Source organism: Loxodonta africana, chromosome 18 (genome assembly GCF_030014295.1).
Source record: "Loxodonta africana isolate mLoxAfr1 chromosome 18, mLoxAfr1.hap2, whole genome shotgun sequence".
NCBI lineage: Eukaryota > Metazoa > Chordata > Mammalia > Proboscidea > Elephantidae > Loxodonta > Loxodonta africana.
Genome location: NC_087359.1, coordinates 65,820,908 through 65,834,734, shown reverse-complemented (window position 1 = coordinate 65,834,734; position 13,827 = coordinate 65,820,908). Strand labels below are relative to the sequence as shown.

Genomic DNA, 13,827 nt, shown 5'->3' with positions numbered 1-13,827 from the left:
GCATGTTAATTTTCTGTTTTTTGGTCTCTGTCTCATTATCTCTCTCTTCACCACGTCCTTCCCTCCATCATGTGGAAGCAGGATCCCTGGTGGGGAGGCTGCTCAGCTCTCCTAGCACAGGGACCCCTGTGGCCTGCCAGGACAGAGAGGGACCCTCTCCTAGACTGGGTCCTGCCAACTGGAGACAGGGCCAGTCTGTTGCTCTGCCCAGCTCCCCTTCCCAGCCTCCCTCCTTACTGCACGGAGTCAGGCATTGCCCAGGGCAGGTCAAGGGCCAGCCTCACCCTGTCTGCACTCCCCCATAGAGACCATTTTCTCTCCCCTCCACCTGGGGGAGGACATGGGCTTGTCACTCGGGCCTGGGTGTCAGCAGCATTTGGATGGGTGGGGGGTGGGGAGTAGGGAGGGTCTGTTGACTACCCACTTGGTGTGTCTTCCTGTGGGGTGTCTTATAGTCCCCAGCAGGCAGGGGGCAGCCTCTCCATGGTGCAGAGATGCATTGGCAGACAAGGTTACTGCTCTGACTTCAGTCTGGCCAGATGGGGGCACACTTGAGGTATGCTGGCCAAGCCAGCACGTCTAGGGGCTGCCTGACACCCCGTCTTCTGGGGGTGGAGTGAGGGTAGAAACATCCAGAAGCTGCCCTTTCCTCTCCCTGCCTGCATCATGTCCCCGGTCCTGCCTGCCTCCCCTTGCTCTTTTCCTCCACACATACAGTCAATTGGAAAGGTCCTGTCCCTGGGACTGCTCTCTCTGTAGGCTGTCTCCCTGTTCCATCACTGGCTGCTACAAGAGACCAGGAGCTGGAGGGTAAAGGGCACTGGGGCAGCTGTGATGGGGCACTAACAGTCACTCACATGGCGGCCAAGCCTTGGTAGGAGGAGGTAGTACTTCTGGCTCCACACTCCTGGGACTGCCACGTGGACAGGAAAGAATCCCAATTGGGCAAGCGTTCAGCAGTGTTTGAACAGGCAGAGACGTTATCTTTGGTTTGGGGGTGCTGAGTCCCTGTCTGACCGTGTTGGTGACAGCAACCCCACCTAGACCATGGGTCACGTGCCATGTAAGACTAGGTCTGCATAGCCCTTGGAACTAAGTAGTCGGGGCTGACCCAGTGTTTTCATGGATCCCACTACCACAGGACAAAGGCCAACCTCATTAGGCTGGAGCCACTCCATAGCCTCCAGCCTGGCGTTGCAGCCCCCTTTACAGTCTCTGATTGCCCCGTCCTGTTCTCTGGTTGTTCCCAGGCTTGTCACCACTCTTTGAGCGTGCCAGGGTCCCTTGTCTGCATATACTGTCCTCCCTCTTCCAAAGTTCAGCTCAGATGATCCCTCTTCCTCCAATGTACCCTCCTCCAAAAACAAACAGACAGACAGACAGAGAAACAAACCAGTTGCCGTCGAGTTGACTCCAACTCATGACGATCCCATGTGTGTCAGAGTAGAACTGTGCTCCATAGGATTTTCAATGGCTGAATTTTTGGAAGTAGATCATCAGGCCTGTCTTCCCAGGCACCTCTGGGTAGATTTGAACCTCCAAACTTTTGGTTAGTTGCCAAGCACTTCACCATTTGCACCACCCAGGGACTCCTCCCTTCTGTTGTTGTTAGTTGCATTGGTATCACTTCCAACCTACCACCACCACCCCCTCCCCCATTAAAGGTTTTTTTTCCCCTCCTTGGAGGTCTGAGGCCTTTTTGTCCTTATAACCTGATGGTAGGGTTGTGGTCTCTGCCCGAGCCTCCTCTCCCCTCAGACCCACAAGTTCCTTGGGGATGGAGACCACTTTCTCCAGTTCTGTGTCCCTCACTGCCCCTTGCTTCCCTCTCTGGGCCTCCCACTGGGAGCTCTCCTGATGTGCTGGCTTAAATGGGATTGAATCTAGGCCAACCTGAGGGACTGGAGCGCTGTTCCCCTGTGTTTTGGGGAATGCCAGTGGGTCTACTCTGACAGGTGACTTGGCCTCTGCTCCTACTCACAGCAGAGGGGGCCCCCCGTGCCTTGTGCTGGGCACAGTGCATGTCTTTGGGTGGGAGACTAGGGACCTTTTTAATCAGTCCCAGCTTCTCCACCGAGACAAAGTACATAACACTTAAACACAAGGCCAAACTTAGACCCTGAAATTCGGCAGCAGCCTTAGCCGCAGTCAGAGCAAGCTAGGAGGGATGAAAGGCTGAGTCAGGACAGGAGGGGGCAACTGAGCAATAGAGGAGGGCCAAGGCACAGTGGTTAAAACAGTCAACTGCTACCCAAAATGTCGACAGTTGGAAACCACCAGCAGCACTGTGGGAGAAATATGTCGCACTTTGCTTCCGTAGAGATTTACAGCGTCGGAAACCCTAAGAGGTCAGTATGAGTCGGAATTGACTCAACGGCAGTGTGTTTTGGGTGGATGGCTTTAATGGTAGGGTTTCAGGTTCCAGGGATGAAATTTTGAATGAGGAATCGAGGGGCCTGCCTTCTGATGGCAATTGGGGGAGTCCCTGTTGCTTTGTCACCAGTGCTGTCCCTGTCGGCAGAGACTTCCTGCTCCTGCCCAGTTCTGTCTTGCCCACAGGCACAGGTGTGCAATCCCTGAGTGACACCAAGGTAGGCAGGCTGCCCCAGCCTTGCTCCACCCCCTTCGCATCTGCAGCCTAGGCCAGGAGGGAAGACACAGAGTCTCCTCAGGCACTCTGGCCTTAGAGGCAGCTGGCCTGGGAAGTCACTGGGAGAATGAATTGGCATGACAAAACCAATAATAGCCAAGAGCCATTACCATTTACTGGATTCTTTCTGCGTCTGGGCCTTGTTCTAACACTTTATATGAGTTCTCTCATTTGAGCTCTGGGCAACCCTACAAACCTGTTGTCATTCAGTCAATTCCAACTCTTAGCTACCCTATAGGGCAGGGTAGAACTGCCTCATAGGGTTTCCAAGGCTGTGAATCTTTATGGAAGCAGACTGTCACATCTTTCTCCCACGGAGTGGCTGGTGGTTTCAAACCGCCAAGCCTTTGGTTAGCATCTGAGCACTTAATCACTGAGCCACCAGGGTTCCTTGCAACCCTACAGAGTGGGTATTAGTATGCCCATTTCACAGATGTGGAAACTCAGGCTTGGAAGAAGTGACTTGCCCAAGGTCATACAGCCAAGAGGGGCGAGACTGTCTGGCAGCAAGGTCTGTGGCAGGTATCACTAAATGAGGACTTCCTCTTTCTCTGAGGGACCTGATCCCAGGAACTGGCTTTGAAGGACAGATGTTAGATCACAGGGCTGGCTGCGATGAGGCCAACCAGGCCAGCCCTTGGCTGTGGCCCTGCCTCGCAGGCATCAAGGCAGAGCACTTGACCTTCATTAAGCCCTCCCACAACCATGCTTTCTTTGGCTCCTCACAGTATCCTTAGGAAGTATGGTTTCCATTTCACAGCTATGGAAACTGAGGCCCATGACAGGAAGGACCTGCCCAGCAACACATAGAAAATAGAGAAGGGTCTGGTCCAGCACTGCGGCCTTGGTCCCTGCCACCTCCCCTGCCTCTGCCCTGGTTGGGGTGAGCTTTCCATTTGGGTGTGGGTGGTGACTCACGCAGGGCAAGTGGGTGGGCAGGCGCTGCAGCTGGAGCTGGTGGGCGTGACCTGTCTGGCACTGCAGGCAGGTGGCCCAGCCAGTTCTGCCTCTGACGGCTCATTCCAGCCATCCCTCTGCCTGCGATGAGAGTCTCCCAGCGCCTCAGCCACAGTCCCGCCGGCGGGCCACAGGCCCCAGACATGTGGTGACCTCAGAGCAAGCACTGCTTCTGCCACCAGAGCCTTGCCAGGGTGAGTCCTCCTGGATAAGCTGCAGTGGTCTCTGTGGCCTGGGGGAGCCTAAGCCTGGACCCCCCAGGATCCTCTGGGGCCTGTCTGTCCTTTGCTAATGGGCTTCATGAGTGACTTGGTAGGGAGCTTGGGCTGTGTAGCAGGGGAGACAAAACTAGATGTGTGCTCTTGGCCTCGCGAGCGCTTGAGAACACAGGTTCTGAAGGACCGAGGGATGTTGCCCCGAGGTTTGGGAATCCTGGGGAGGGAGAGTGTCTCACAGCTGTCAGGGGCAGAGGTGGGATTCTTCTCTCCCCTAGCAGACCCCAGGAATCGGCTCTCAGGGACAGCAGTGTGACAGTGGGCATTCATGATGGGATGAAGTGGCCCCAGAGCTTCAGATGGACAGGCTGGCTCAGGCATCTCACAGGTGCTGAACCAATAGCCACTGGGCCAGGCAGGGCTTGGCTTACCAACCTTGGTCAGGGGGCTCCCTGTGGCCCCTGGGCATGGACTGTCTCATGGGAAAGGCCACTTTAGTCAGTATCAGGTCTGGAGAGTTGCAACATCCCACTTCCCAGGTGGGGAAACTGAACTCCAGAGAGAGGGAGGGCCAGGGCAGGGGGAGAGTCCAGCAGGTGAGAACACAGGGTTTATGGGGTGATTCAGGGAGCTAATTATAGCTGCTGCAGCCTCAGTCTAGAGCTTTCCTGACCCTCTCGTGCCCCAGCTGCCCAGGACTACCCCACATGCGCGGGCCTTGGGCTGGGAGGACAGACCAACCAGCTGTCACCAGTCAGGACCAGGGGTCCTTAGGGACCATTAAGCTCATTTCTCAGATAAGAAAACCAAGGCCGAGGGTCAGGGGAGAATAAGAGACATGGCATCCACTCCCCTCCTTCACTCTTGGCCCATCCTGGCCTGTTAGCCCCACTTGCCCACGGGTCACTTCAGGCTGAGGCAGGCAGTGGCCCCATCCAACTGTGATTGTGGGTATGGATGAGGACCTGGGCTGCTCACCTGTGTGGCCTTGCGACCTCCTCCTCAAACTTCCCTGCCTCAAGATGACCCTCCATCCCAGGCTGCTCACTTTTATGTGGCGGGGGTGGGGGCAGGAGATTCAGTTCCATCTCCAAACCTCGCTGAAGTCACTGATGACAGCTGCTCTGGACACTTCCTCCAGGAAGCTTTCACATTTGGGGCAGGGGGACCTTCAGCCCCACCTCCACCTCATCTAGCTGGGCACTTACAAAAATTCATCTCCCCACCTCTACTCCTATGCATCTGAGTGAGGTCTCTGGGGGTGTCTCAAGCTGAGATTGGCTCCCATTAACCGCAGCGTCACCTCCTGTCCACACAACCCTTTCCCCTGACGGTCTCATCCTGTATGGCCAGCCTGCCCTTTCACCACCCAGAGGGTCCCTCCCGAACTACCATCTCAGCCTCCTCCTGGCCCCCTGCCCTCTGGTCTGCCCCACTCAGCTGCTCTCTCTGAAGTGGCCATCTCCTACGAAACTGTAGCCCTTCCAGGCTCCCCGTTTCCCTCAGGATCAGCCACAGCTCCTGGCTGGTGTTTGAGGCCTTCGCAAATTGGCCTCAACCTGCTCCCCAGTCTCTTGCTGGCCGCCCTCCTCACAAAGTGTGTTCTCCAGTCACACCAGCTCCCTGTCACTTGCAGAACTTTCTTGACCTCTGTCCTTTGCTCGGGGTGTCCCGTCTGTCTGGACCCTCCACCCCGAAGTCTTTAAGGTCTACTTTAGGTTGCATTCCAAGTCTCCCCCGGAGATGTAGCCAGTCCCTCTTCCCAGCATCTCTGCACTGGGCCTAGCCCAGATAGAGCATCAGAGCAGGTCTGGAAGGTCTAGAGGCAGAGACGGGGCTGCCTCTTCCACCTCGGAGTGGTGGAGGGGCTTAGCTGTTGCCTGAAGTGGAAGACAGCCGAGGTCCCTGCCACCTTGCGGTCTGCTCGTGCGCTCCTGGGCCTTAGGCACAGAAGGGAACCTGGTGGACAGTTTTGGGTGGGCAAGGGATGAAAGTGTGCTAGTTGCAGAAAATACTGGGGTGCTGAGACAGCCAAAACACCAGAGGGGCTGGAAGATGTGTTACCAGGAGCAGAGTGTCTAGAGCAAAAAAGTGACAGTCCATTTCTGTCAGGGTCGAACCTTTGAGGAGACCTCTGAACACAAACCGAGAGGGGCATGGAGAAAGCAGAGTTAATACTCAGGAGTCCACCCGGAGCAGGGGTATTGGCTGGAGATGGTCTCTTGTTAGGTGGTGTCTTCTCTTAAGACCACCCAAGTGCATGGTGGCCTCTATCTAGAAGCTCGGCTGGGCTCTCCTTGGGCCACAGGAGCAGGGTTGCTGCAGCATGGAGTGGGGGAAGCTGTGGGGATGGTCTCCCCACCCCTGAGAGGGGTTGGTTGCCTGGGAAAATAAGGAGTGAACTCCCTCTGGCAGGAGAGTGACAGGGGCCAGATGGTGTCTGAAACCCATTGAGGCTCACCTGCACCCCTTTAACTGGAGCATCTGCCCTGTGACTGTGTTCCTGTTCCAGCCATGAATGCTCACCCCAAGGAGATGGTGCCCCTTATGGGCAGGAAAGCCATGGCCCCCAGTGGGAACCCTGCCGTCCTACAGGAGAAGAGGCCTGCAGAGCTCACCCCTACCAAGAAAAGGTAGGACAGGCAGGCTTGGGCCTGGGCTCTCCGCTGTGGGGGCACAGGAGGTAGCCTTGGCCTGGGGTGGATCCCAGACTTTTATTCTCATCTGGCATGGCCTGGTGCCCATGGGAGACAGCACTGCATCCTCAGGGGGCTGAGCCAGGGAGGTCAGTCCAACTGGCACAATCTGGGAGGCCTCCTTGGAGGAGCTGGAGGTGGCTAGGCAGGAGCGGTCATGAAGGCCCTTGAAGGGGTGGGGCATTGCTGGGCCATCCCTGAGACAAGCAGCACAAGGTGGGTGGGAGAGCCAGGTGATCTGGAGCCTCCACTGGAAAGGTTTTTCACCCATGCCAACATCTCACCTTGCTGTGTGCTTGACCAGGTTACTCAAGCCCTCTAACCTCACCTGTGTAATGGGGACACCAACAAGGACAGTAAATAATTAGGATCACACTGACAAATTGCTCAGCACAGTGGCTGGCATGCTGTCAGTGCTCAGCAGCGGTCAGCTGTTATTTTTGTCGCCTCATCATTATTATTCCACAGGGTGCCCTGAGAACTGGGCAGGGCTGAGATGGTTACCTCTACTTCACAACTGGGGGCCAGGGAAAGGACTTCTCCATGGTCATAGTTTCTGGGCCCTGGGTCCTTTCCGTTGCAGATTCCTCTATCCCTCAGCCGATTCTGTGCCCCTCAAGCTCTAAGCCCCTCCTGCCCCAGCTGTGATCCTCTTGGACTTGGGTTGGGGCCCCTGTTCCACGTTGGCTCATTTTCCCTGTCTCCTCTGCCCCTGGCTCACACCCTGTCTTGGGCCAGAGGTGAACTCTTGGTGTTTTATCTTCTCTGATGTTTTGAGAAATAATCACCAAAATTTGCTAAGCACCAGGCCTGGGGCTGGGCCCAGAGTGGAGAGCCTGGGACACAGAGAAATAATATCCACTCTGGCTCACAGTCTGGTGAGGGGGACACCAAGGAGAATGTCGGAAGTGCCCAGAGAGAGGGCGAACTGGGAGGGAGGGGGCCTGGAGATGAGTGCGTTATCCCATGGGCAATCTCAAGGCACTTCTTAGAGTGGATGTTGGCAGGTGGAAAGGAAGGGAAAGGGCATCCTGGGCAGAGGGACATGGAAGCAAATGCTCAGCGTGAAGACCAGTGAGGAGTCCGGTGTGGCTGAAGGGTTGGGTAGGCTTAAGAGTCCCATTGGGGCTGGGTCTTGGGGGTCAGTTAAAGAGCTTGGACAATTCTGAGGGCAGTGGGGAGCCATGGAAAGATTTTCTGCAGGAGAGAGGGCATGGAGAGATTTGCATTTTCAAAAGGTTGGTCTGGGTGATCTGTGTGGATGATGGTTTGGAGGCAAGAGTGGAGGTAGGGAGACTGTGGAGAGGCTGTTGGGAAGCCCAGGTGACAAGTGATGAGGTCTGAGCCCACGTGATCATTGATGAAGATAAGGAACAGATCAGAGAGGTACTAGGATTGTGGGGTCTTCAGAATCACTATGGCAAGGGAGAGAAAAGGAGAAGCCAGAGATATCCCTTTTTATGATGGAAGAACCTGTGGTGGGGGGGATGGTGGGCTAGTCTCTGACATGGGCACATCAGAGAAGGAGTAAGGTCAGGGAGAAGGTGCCAAGTTCAGGTATGACATGTTGAATTAGAGGTACCTGAGAGACATCCAAGTACAGGTGTCCAGAATGTACTGGCTGGAGTACAGGAGAGAAAACTGGGTGGAGATGGAGATCAGACAGGCCAAACTGGGTCTGGGGGACTTGCTTGGGTAAGAGCAGAGACATCTCTGAGCTAAGTCAGCAAGTATTGCTCCCCCGCCCCCGCTCTTTTCCTTATCACCCCTTCTCTTCCTGCTCTCCAGGGGAAGGCTTGGGCCTCAGGTGAGGATTGAAGACAGGGCTCCAGGAAAACCCCACCTTCTTCCTGCAGCAGGATCAGACTGCCTTGTTTTCTGAGCCTATCCCCATTCAGGCACTTAGCTCCAGGCTCAGCTCTGCCCACTGCTTAGGCCCAGCCCGGTTGTCTTACAGCCTCTCTGAAATATTGGTCAGCTCCTTCCAAAAAGCTGTCTGAGAGTCCTCACATGCACTCCTCCCCAGACCTCAAAGGTGTTGGCATCTCCCTCAGAACCAATTGCAGTACTCACCCTGGGGAAGAGAGACATTTCCATGTAAAGAAAAGAGATACAATTGTATGTAAAGAAAGAGGGCAATGCTGTACACTAAAACAATATGTGCTAATGGTGGGATTGAAGGTATAAAGAAATCTGTATTGGGGAGAGATTTTTGGACCTGGGAGCTTTTCCTGAGCCATCGGGCTGCTCCAAGTGAGTAGATGTCATGCTGCTTCCTTACCGGGCCTTGGGTAAGGTGATGTCCAGGGACAGAGAGAAGTCCGATGATGGCTGTGGAGGAGCTGGGACTGTGGAGCTCAGAGCATGTGGGCATTTCTTGGGACAAAGCTGATGGCCAGACAGGCCCCCTCCCAGCCCTGAGGCTGCTCGGGGATAGTTTTTGCCTTTAAAGGGACAGAAATGCAGAAAAATGGTGCAGAACTGTTTGTTCACCTGAGTTAACAACACCCAGGTGGTGACCTCTGGTCTGGGCCAAAGGTAGGAATAAACAAACAGCATATGCTGCCTGTCAGGAGCCAGGATGTCACACAGCCAAGACCTTGCCAGCTCCTCAAGATGGCGGATGAGATGTGGAGTGTGTTGTGGCAGGTAGGGGAGGTATAGGCCAGACCTCATGGTCTAGCAGCTGCTGGCCCCAGGAGTTAGGTCCTTGCCCAGCAGTTGAGGTCCTCCCCAGTCCAGGTCTTGCCACTCTCCTTCTTCCACCCTGTGAAAAGACCTTCTTTCTCAAACACAGCCCTTACTTTCTTGCCACAGAGGCATTTTTCGTGCTGCTCTCTCAGCCTCCAGTGCTTTCCCCCAACTCTCACCACATTTCCACTTCCATACTGTCTTAGTCATCTAGTGCTGCTATAACAGAAATACCACAAGTGGATGGCTTTAACAAACTAAAGTTTATTCTTTCACAGTCTAGTAGGCTAGAAGTCCGAATTCAGGGCATCAGCTCCAGGGGAAGGCTTTTCCTCTCTTCTGGCTCTGGAGGAGGGTCCTTCCTTCAATCTTCCCTTGTCTAGGAGCTTCTCAGAGCAGGGACCCTGGGTCCAAAGGGCAGGCTGTTCTCCTAGTTCTTTTTTTCTTGGTGGTATGGGGTCCCCATGTCTCTCTGCTCACTTCTTTCTTTTATATCTCAAAAGAGATTGGCTTAAGACACAATCTAATCTTGTAGATTGAGTCCTGCCTCATTAACTTCACTGCCTCAAATCCCGCCTCATTAATATCACAGAGGTAGGATTTACAACATGTAGGAAATTCACATCAGATGACAAAATGGTGGACAATCACACAGTACTGGGAATCACGGCCTAGCCAAGTTAACAAATATTTTGGGGGGACACAATTCAATTCATGACACATACCCGGATCAAATAGCACCCTGACAGAGCACAGAGTCTTGTGTGCTCCCTGTTCTTGACTGAAAGTACTTTCCCTTCCCCCGAGCTCCTATATCCCAGCCTTTCTCTGAATAGGTTGGCACAGTTATTGGGACTCCATCTTAGGTCTAGTTGAGCCCTCTGAGGACAGGGGTCCTGGAAGGGTCACCACCTCCCTCCTCACTGCAAATTTTCTGTACAGGACATATTAGTAGTTTCTGAGAAAGTGAGTCAGTGAAGGATTGGCAAACAAACAGGCAAATAAACAAACAAAAATTGAGAGAAGAAGTGAACGAGTCAATGAGTATGCAGCCCAGTGACTCAGCAGAGCCCTTCAGCATGAGTGAGGACAAACTCCACGGTGAGATGAGGAAATGCTTCTTACCCCGACCTGCCTCTGGCTCTCAGTCTCAAGGCCTACAGTGGGGAGATGCCCTCATGAACTGGTTTCCTGCAGTGTCCTTGAGGCCTAGGGAAGAGAGAAATTTATGTGTAAAGAAAGAGGGCAAAGCTGGACACTAAGGCAATATGCATTAATGGTGAAATTGGAGGCACCAAGCCTGGATTGGCTAGAGATATTTGGACCTATGGGAGTAGGTCCTGAGAAGGTAGGGAGGTGAAGGAGAGACAAAGGACCCATCCTCAGGTTCTTATGCTAGACAGGGAAGAGGATAGGACTTAGGAGAAGTGAAGATTTTGGGCAACTGAGAGCTCAGTGGGAGTCACTTGAGGGATACCACCTCCCCACTATATTTAAAGTTTAAATTTGTGTTTGTTCTCTGCTTATTGGTCCTGTCCATTGGTCTCTCCATCTATCCAGCTATCTATGCACCCAACTACTCATTCCCTATCCATCCATCCATCCGTCCGTCCGTCCGTCCGTCCATCCATCTATTCATTCATCCACCCATCCACTCATCTATCCGTCTAGCTGACCATTGTTATTTCCACTCATTTATCTTTTCACTCACCACCTCTCCATCTTTCTGCTTACCCATTCAGTGAGGTCTTCTGAGTGTCAGGACCAGTGTTGGGTTCTGGGGAGTCAAGGATGATGCACTTGTAGTTCCCGCCATCTTGGAGCTCAGAGCCTGTCTTAGTCATCTAGTGGTGCTGTAACAGAAATACCAGAAGTGGATGACTTTAACAAAGAGAAAGTTATTTTCTCACAGTCTAGTAGGCTAGAAGTCCAAATTCAGGGCGTCAGCTTCAGGGGAAGGCTTTCTCTCTCTGTTGGCTCTGGAGGAAGGTCCTTCTCATCAATCTTCCCCTGGACTAGGACCTTCTCCATGCAGGAACCCTGGGTCCAAAGGACACATTCTGTTTCCGGTGCTTCTTTCTTGGGGGTAAGAGGTCCCCACTCTCTGCTTGCTTCCCTTTACTTTTATCTCTTGTAAGATAAAAGGTGGTGCAGGCCACAATCCAGGGAAACTCCCTTTACATTGGATCAGGGATGTGACCTCAGTAAGGGTGTTAGAACAATCCCACCTTAATCCCCTTTAACATAAAATTACAATCACAAAATGGAAGACAACCACCCAATATTGGCAATCATGGCCTAATCAAGTTGACATATTTTGGAGGGACACAATTCAATCCATGACACAGCCAAAGTACAGTGTGTTGTCCAGAGCAAAGGAAGGGTTGGCCACACTGCACTTGCCCTGGTCTGATCCTTGGGGCCAGCCCACTGGAACAGCAGCTCTGTGAGGGTAGGAATTTTTGCCCACTTTTTCATCACTGTATCCCCAGCTCCTAGAGCAGTGTCTGGCATGTACTAGGTACTCAATAAATATTTCTTAAGTAGAGGCACTACTAAGGAGCCCAGACAGATAGGATGGCGGGCAGGTGAGGGCTAGACCAAATGTAGGTATGGGGATTGGGGCTGAACCAGTAGAAGCATTTAAAGCCCCTGCATCAGAGTGTGGTGGGGTGGGGACAGCTTTGGGATGGCAGTTCTGGGGTGCTGCATGGGTACAGGGAAGCAGTGATCGAACTGGAAGACCTCTGATGTCCACTTTGAGTGGGTAGTCCATGAGCAAATGATCCTAGAGCTGCCCGGACTCCAGTGTTCTGACCTTAGAGACCATCTAGTCCAACCATTCTCAATCCAGGTGAGGGACACTTGGCCCAGAGATAGTAAGTGACCACCTGGGGCCACATAGGAGGCAGAGGTTGAGCCGGATTAGAACCCAGGCTTTGCTCCTCCTTTTGTCTTCTCTTTTGGAAGAAGAGTTTAATGGCTCTCTTTGATGGGCAGGAAGGTGAGGGTCAATGAGCACCAGCACTGCCCTGTGTCCCAATTTTGCCCCATTTCTAGACTAGCTCTGAGCCTCCCAGGCCTTGTCTATGCCTGAAGGAGAGGAGTGGGATTCCCAGGCAAGCCCCAGGTCTCCCTACTTCCTGCCCTACCCTAGGAAGTGGCTGCATCAGGTGACCTCCCTCTACGGTGAACCCCTGGAGCTGGTTTGGCTGCAAGCAGACCCGAGGGTTAAGATGAGAGTAGTGCAGATTGTGGTGTGAGCTGTGGGCCTGGACATCCAGGGCCACGTTCTCTGACCAACTTTGTTTCTGTCCTGCGGGGTGACTGTGAGTGAACTGCTTCCCCATTCTGGGCCTCAGTTTCCTCATCTGTGGAATGGGACTATAGTCCCTACCCTAATTTCCTCCCTTCCAGTCTGAAGACCCAATCTGATAGGGCTGGGATTGCACTTTGGGAGCTATTCTGTGCCCTTGTGAGGAGTGGAGGGGGTTGCTGATCCTTCTGGGCCTGCGAGGGAAGCAGGCGGCAAAGGTGCCTAGGAGCCTTGTGCTCCTGGAGAGAGGCCCCTCTGGTTGGGAGACCACAGTCCCAGGGCCAGGGCCTCAGGGCCAGCAATTGCCCTGCAGCAGCTGCGAGAAGCGGGTGCTGAAGTCACCTTCAGCCCAGTGCCCAGTACCTGGTTGTCATGAAAGGCCCATCTGTGTGTGTGATGTGGTTTATGAAGGCAGTTGTGTCTGCTTTTTGGGTGTGTCTGAATGAGCCCTGTCTTTCCCTAAAGGCGGTGCTGGGGGTGTGTCTATCCTGAGCGTTCTGTCCTGGGTGTGTCTTGTGTCTCAAGTGGCAGTGAGTCTCCCACCTCTCCTGGGGCCCAGGCCAGGCAACAGGTAGCAGGGCCTCGGACCTCACAGAAAGGCCTCAGCTGAGAAGGCGATATTCAGCATAGACTGAAGGAAGCAAGGGAGCAAGCCGTGAAGATATTTGGGGGAGCAACATTCCAGGAGGGGAACAGCAAGTGCAAAGCCATAAGGGGGTGCTTGCCTGGAGTGTTCAAGGAATGGAAGGAGGTCAGTGTTGCTGGAGCAGAAAGAGCAAGGGGGAAGTTTGTAGAGAGAGGTAACAGGGGCTCTTGTATTCAAGAGTGATACTGAAAATACGAAATACCAAGTATGGTAAGCTATGGAGGGAGCCCCTGGGTGCAAAGGGTTAATGCACTTGGCTGCTATCCAGAATGCTGGTGGTTCGAGTCCACCCAGAGGTGTCTCAGAAGACAGGCCTGACGATCTACTTCTGAAAAATGAGCCATTGAAAGCTCTGTGGATCACAGTTCTGCTCTGACACACAAGGAGCACCATGAGTTGAAATCGATTCTATGGCAATTGGTGGTTTAGGCTGCAGTTTGCACAAGCACCATGCAGGGCACCTTTAGGGAGTGCAGCCATTGCTGGCGGGCACAGTGGCCATAGCCTTGTCAGGGCAGGCGGGCTGGGGATCAACCTGCAGCAAGTGTGCCCACCTGGGGCTTATCAGAGCCAGAGAAGGGGGGGCCAGTGGAGGGAGCACACTCAGGGGACTCAAGGCCATAATCTTTTAACATCTGGAGTGGGAATATTTCCGT

General features: G+C 53.7%; 1 protein-coding gene across 2 annotated transcripts in view; it reads left to right on the top strand.

The window, feature by feature from the left end:
* The first annotated feature begins 5,807 nt into the window (after positions 1–5,807).
* TRPV3 (transient receptor potential cation channel subfamily V member 3) overlaps positions 5,808–13,827 on the top strand; it is a 52,388-nt gene continuing 44,368 nt past the window's right edge. For both annotated transcript variants that reach the window (XM_064271571.1, XM_064271572.1), the window contains exon 1: positions 5,808–6,455. In XM_064271571.1, the coding sequence (XP_064127641.1) occupies positions 6,337–6,455 (119 nt within the window). In that variant the 5' untranslated portion in view covers positions 5,808–6,336. The remainder of the gene's footprint in view (positions 6,456–13,827) is intronic.